Source organism: Arvicola amphibius, chromosome 6 (genome assembly GCF_903992535.2).
Source record: "Arvicola amphibius chromosome 6, mArvAmp1.2, whole genome shotgun sequence".
In the NCBI taxonomy this organism is placed as follows: domain Eukaryota; kingdom Metazoa; phylum Chordata; class Mammalia; order Rodentia; family Cricetidae; genus Arvicola; species Arvicola amphibius.
The window spans coordinates 57,468,331-57,473,657 of record NC_052052.2 but is presented as its reverse complement, the minus strand read 5'-3'; the positions used below and the strand labels follow the sequence as shown (position 1 = coordinate 57,473,657).

At 41.6% G+C, this 5,327-nt stretch overlaps 1 protein-coding gene across 1 annotated transcript; it reads right to left on the bottom strand.

The window, feature by feature from the left end:
- Positions 1-1,511: 1,511 nt before the first annotated feature.
- Positions 1,512-2,136, bottom strand: Ifne (interferon epsilon). The gene has a single exon (XM_038332298.1). The coding sequence runs from the start codon at positions 2,134-2,136 to the stop codon at positions 1,558-1,560; it is 579 nt and encodes a 192-aa protein (XP_038188226.1). The 3' UTR covers positions 1,512-1,557.
- Positions 2,137-5,327: the final 3,191 nt, after the last annotated feature.

The window sequence follows — 5,327 nt, the reverse complement described above, 5'->3', positions numbered from 1 at the left end:
CCTGCCAGCTAGCTCCTGTGTTTGCAGTTGCTGGAAAGATTGCTTGACTGTGGAGATTGCTTCATATCCAGAAGCCCAGTCAGCTTCTCCCCGTTCATTTTAAACCAAATCTAGAAGCATCCACCAACAGATGCCTGAGGTGTTTAGACTAAACTGTGACAGTCAGGTTCTCCAGCAAGCCTCTGAGTTCAGTAGTAACTTCCATGGCAGATTATGCAACGATTGCGAAGTAGAAGTAGCTATGGGGCTTGCGTTCTTCGCCTTGCTGCTTGTATCCGGATAGAGAAAAGCAAAGAGACCAAGTCGCGGTGGACTTCAGACAGCTTGCTCCACATTGCTTTGTGAGGACTTCTGAAGAGGTTTGCCCAGGAGAGAAGTAATCATGTCACCGCCAGACCCTTCCTGAAGCAGAAACCCCTCCCTGCTGCGTGCTCAGCTTCCTCCCAGCCATTGCCAGGCAAGAGTAGGCTGCTTCAGTCCTGTTTCCTCTGGCCTTCAGCCAGCACCTTCCTTGAGCAGCAAGGCTCGTTCACTGATATTTCTGATAACCCTAACTAGCTAGATACATTTAATTTGACTCGAAATTACCACTTAGAAACAAGAGTGAAAAATCTCCTTCCCCAGCCTGTGCCCCCAAATCTGCCTCTCCTTCCTCCACAGTGCACTAATTTGCCGCTGTAATTTATTTTTCATGTGTTCTTTAGTTCTTCGCAGACAGCAAGAGCAAATACGAAGGTTATTTCATGGTTTTGCCCAAATATACCACTTATACACATTTTCCTATATTTTTTGCTTTATGTGTTTATGTATGGGAAGCATTCTCTTCAGCAAAAACATTTTTCCTTGTGAGAATATGGCCTGTGCCAACTTCTGCTGATCTGGCGAATTATAAGAGCTTTTGCCAATCAATCTAGCAGTGACTGCCATACAGGAAAATGTCCTGCTTTCTCAGCAGTCTGTGAGTCTGTGCATTTTTCTTAATTAAACCTTGAGGTGTTACCTAATAGGATAAAGTGGCATGCCATTTAGTTGTAATCTGCATTATTATTATTATTATAATGAGTGAGATTAAATCTGTTTTCATTCCTCTGAAAATTGTTCATGTCTTTTGGCCATATTTCTCTTAGTCTCTTGTAACAGAAATATTCAGTATTTGGTCTTAGTTTCAACTCTTACTCATTACCTCTAACAATTTCTGGTAAACAAGGCATTCACTGGAATTGTTAAGGAATGCTAATTACATTAAAGTCATACTTCATCATTTCTAGCTACAGGATTCTGTGAAAACGTCACCGCTGGAAGAAGCAATTATGTAATTTTAATGAATCAATTTTAATTCTCAAATAATTAAAAATTGGTAGAAAACATGACACGGCATGGCAAAATGAAAATAACTGTAGCCAACTCATGCAATCTTAAGATACAGTTAAAGACGCGCAGAAGCAACACAAGGCAGCCATCGTACACCAAAAAGAACCAGCAATGTCCATCTCTCTCCTCACACTCTGCCACCAACCTATGCTTTTAAAATCACACTGTTGACTCTCGTTTCGGTGTTCAAGGGTCTGGTTCTTGTTTGCTCAGCCATCCTGTGAGCCTGAGCACGAAGAACATACAGCGATTGACTTCTCCCTGGACAATGATCCAGGCACAGCTGTTGGACCTCTGGTTTTCCAGGTAGTCGTGGATCCTCCTGAAGTACGCTTTAATCTGTAACCTAAGGTTCTGCACACTCAAGCTACCGCTCTTCTGCTCCGCTTGTAGTCCAGTTAGTGACTCCACGTATTTCAGCTGTTGGTGAAGCACCGCTAGGATTCTTTCCATGTGGTTTTCCTCCCAAGCACCGGGAGAAACATGTGTCCAGTAGAGGATGAAGATCTGCTGAAGGGTCTCGTGCAGAACGGCCAGGGCATGTCCCTTCTGGTCCTGGTGTCGGCTCACAGCCTGCTGAGGAAGCTGGAAATTCTTCCTGTGTGCTAGACACTGCAGGACTGATGAGAAGGGCAAAGTTTTCAGTAGCTGTAAACTTTCCCCGTTCATTCTTGACGGGAAGAGAAGCAGTTTCGGTTCTAGGGAGGAGAGCGTGGAAGAAGCCAAGAGCAGCAGCACCATTTCAGGGAGCTGTAGGTGAATCATGGTGACGGACAGAAGTGCTGATGGCTGCGCTCACCTCGTGAAACTCCGTCTCTAGGAAACATTGGCCTTCCATGTCTCTCAGATTATGATGGAGGACACTCTTTCTGTTGCCTTTGCTTCCTTGTGTGTCATTTCCCCAAGTTTATGTCTGAGGTTTTCTGGTTCCCATTTCAGGGTTTTTATGGAACGCTTCCTTTACTTTCCCCATTGTGTTGGCTCTTTGAGGAAGTAATGGGAGAGCTGGCCCCACTGTATACTTTTCTTGAGACAATTACAGTTGTCCGGTCTGATTCTCTATTGCCCTCATTATTCATTACATACAAGGTTTCACTTAACACAATGCGCTTTCTAAATGTTTAGTCAGGCTTAGTAATGTTCTCTTATTGAGAGTAAGCTTTTTTTTAAAAAGCAGTATTATTTTTGTGGAGTATTATTTATCAAAGCCTTAGCAGCACTTAGACTACACTCAGAGGTAAACATTAAAACCCACAGCCTGATAACTTTGAAACTTCAAGTAGAATTGTAAATGTGCACAAGTATTTGGGCAAACTGATCTAAAAATATGTATCATCAATCTTGGATTATTTTGTTTCTCATCCAATCAGTTTAATATCTAATATTGTAGCTTATACAATACGAAAAAAGTAAAAATTATCCACGTGGTTATAGTCTCATGATAGCAGCAGAGTGTAACAATCTATAAGACCAATAAAATGGCTACCATGTGTTGTTTCTCTATGAACATATGAAACTGGCAAGCAATAAAATATGTGAGAAGAGATGGATACAGTCATTTGGTCCATTTTCCCTAGGGTAGCTGTGACCATGGTAAACCAATGAGAATATCTCTACAACGGTAATACCACTTGAATTACAAATAACCAGTTCCCCATTGCTAAGATCCTCCATGTATCTCAGTTGTTGGTGTAGCGCAACTAGGACCCTCTATATGGTTTTCCTCCCAAACACCCAGAAGAACATGTGTCTGGAAAAGGCTGAAGATCTGCTGAAGGATCTCGTGCAGAACAGCTAGCGCATGTCCCAGAAAGTAAGTCCCCAGTCTACCTTCCTAGTCCCACCCCACACACAGTTGTAGAAAGTGTAGTTGAGGGAACCAGACTGCGGAGGAAGTGAAAGACTCAGTACTCAGTAACACAGGTAGCACTTAAAAGACTCAGGACCTTTAGCACAGTCTTTAAAAGAAAGAAATTCTTAATTTAAAAAGTATAGCACAGTGCACATACGGATGTACTTTTGTGTTTCGTAGTTTTGCGACCAAGGAGTAGCAACTTTGAATAAACTGGAAAAAGAAAAGGACTCAGGACACCGGAACACAGGTGTGTTTGCTGATGATGCTCTCTGAATCATCACCAGGGCTTCCTTAGTGACTATGGTCTACCCGAGGCCCAAATTCCTTCATTTCTCTCTCTCTCTCTCTCTCTCTCTCTCTCTCTCTCTCTCTCTCTCTCTCTCTCTCTCTCTGTGTGTGTGTGTGTGTGTGTGTGTCCCCTTTAAAATATCTATCTTATATGAAGCATTCCATGTACCTATCGTACAACTTTCGCAAATTAAAAGCCTCTTAAGAATATAAAACAAATGAGCGTCTTTATTACCTATATTGCCATAGTAAATGTTAGTAAATATACATTGAGTGAAGTAATGTGTCCCACCATAAAATAATACAGAATATTAAATCATTGATTATTTCTCTGGAGGCAATTTTTGGGTGGAAACAATAAGTGCTAAAAACCAACACCTGTTAAACATTTATTGTCTCATTAAATGTCTGGACAATGGAGTTAAGTAGTCTCAACATAAACCTTTAAATCTTCGATGTGGATCTTTGGGGGAAAGAACACTAAATGCTAATGAGCTTTGATTTACAGGCAAGGCGTTTACATATAATACTTCACATTATTACTTTGTAATAATTTATTTGTTCTAACAGATAAAAATTAACTTTTAGCAGTTTATAATTCATTCTAAAATTAACTTGTTTTAGCCTGCATTGTGGCTTGAATGTGACCTGTCTCCCTAGCTGGTGGCACTGTTTTGACGGGACATGGATCCTCTGAGACTTGGGGTCTATCTGATGTACACAGGCTACCGGGAGCAGGCTCGAGGGTTATAACTGGCTCTGTTTCCAGCCCCTTCTGTATTTTTAAGCTGCCAGGAAGTGATGAAGCTGTGCTGCAAGCTCCCCTGCCCCCGTGCCTTCCTCACTGCCATGCCTTTCTTGCCAAGATGGATGAGATAGGCAGAACTGTGAGCAAACAGAAGCCCTTTTCTAGCTAGGTCGCAAATGTTCTTGTCACTATGGGAAAAGTAACAAAGTAACACACACACACACACACATATATATAATAAAAACAATGTTACGCTCACACATACATATATAATAAAAACAATGTATATTGAGTGCCATGTGATATTTTAATACATGTATTGAATCAGGGTAAACAAATCTATCTTCTCATTTATTGTGTCTTTGTGGCAAAGACATTCTAAACCCTCTTATTTGAGTTTTCAGAAATATCCATTACTATTCATCGGCACCCTTCTCTTTACCACACCAAGCCCCCTGCTCCAGCCTAACTGCAGCTCAGTAGCTGCTTCTAAGTCTCCCTCTAGCGGTCCTGCCACCAGCATCGCTAATCACCGTTCCATTCTTTACCTCTCTGAGAGCAGCAATTTTAGCTTCCACATACAAGGTGTTTGACTCTCTGGACCTGGTTTATTTTAGGTGGCATAACTAACTCCATTTCCATCCACACTGTTATAAATGGCATAACTTTCTTCTCTTTCAAAAAAAAAGATTTAAACAAACAAATAAAAAATAATTACCTGTATTGAGGTGGTTGGTGGGGTTGGGGGAGCTGTGCATGTGTGTGCAGGTATCTGTGGAGACCAGAAGAGGGCGCTGGATCCCTGAGACTGGAGTTACAGGCAGTTGTGAGCTGTGTGAAATGTGTGCTGAAAACTGATCTTGGGTCCTCTCCAAAAGAAGTGTGTGCTCTTAACCCCTGAACCATTTCTTTTGCACCTCCTGTTTTCATAAGACCAAACCATTTCACAGCGTATACATAACATTTTACTCATTCATTCATCTGGTGGTGGGGATGCTTGTTTCTGTCCCATGGCTATTGTAATTCCACAGTAAATATGGGAATGAAGATAAGATATAGCCTCAA

What these genes read in the sequence shown, in the direction of transcription:
- Ifne (XM_038332298.1), bottom strand. Translation starts at nt 2,136, where the DNA reads ATGATTCACCTACAGCTCCCTGAAATGGTGCTGCTGCTCTTGGCTTCT.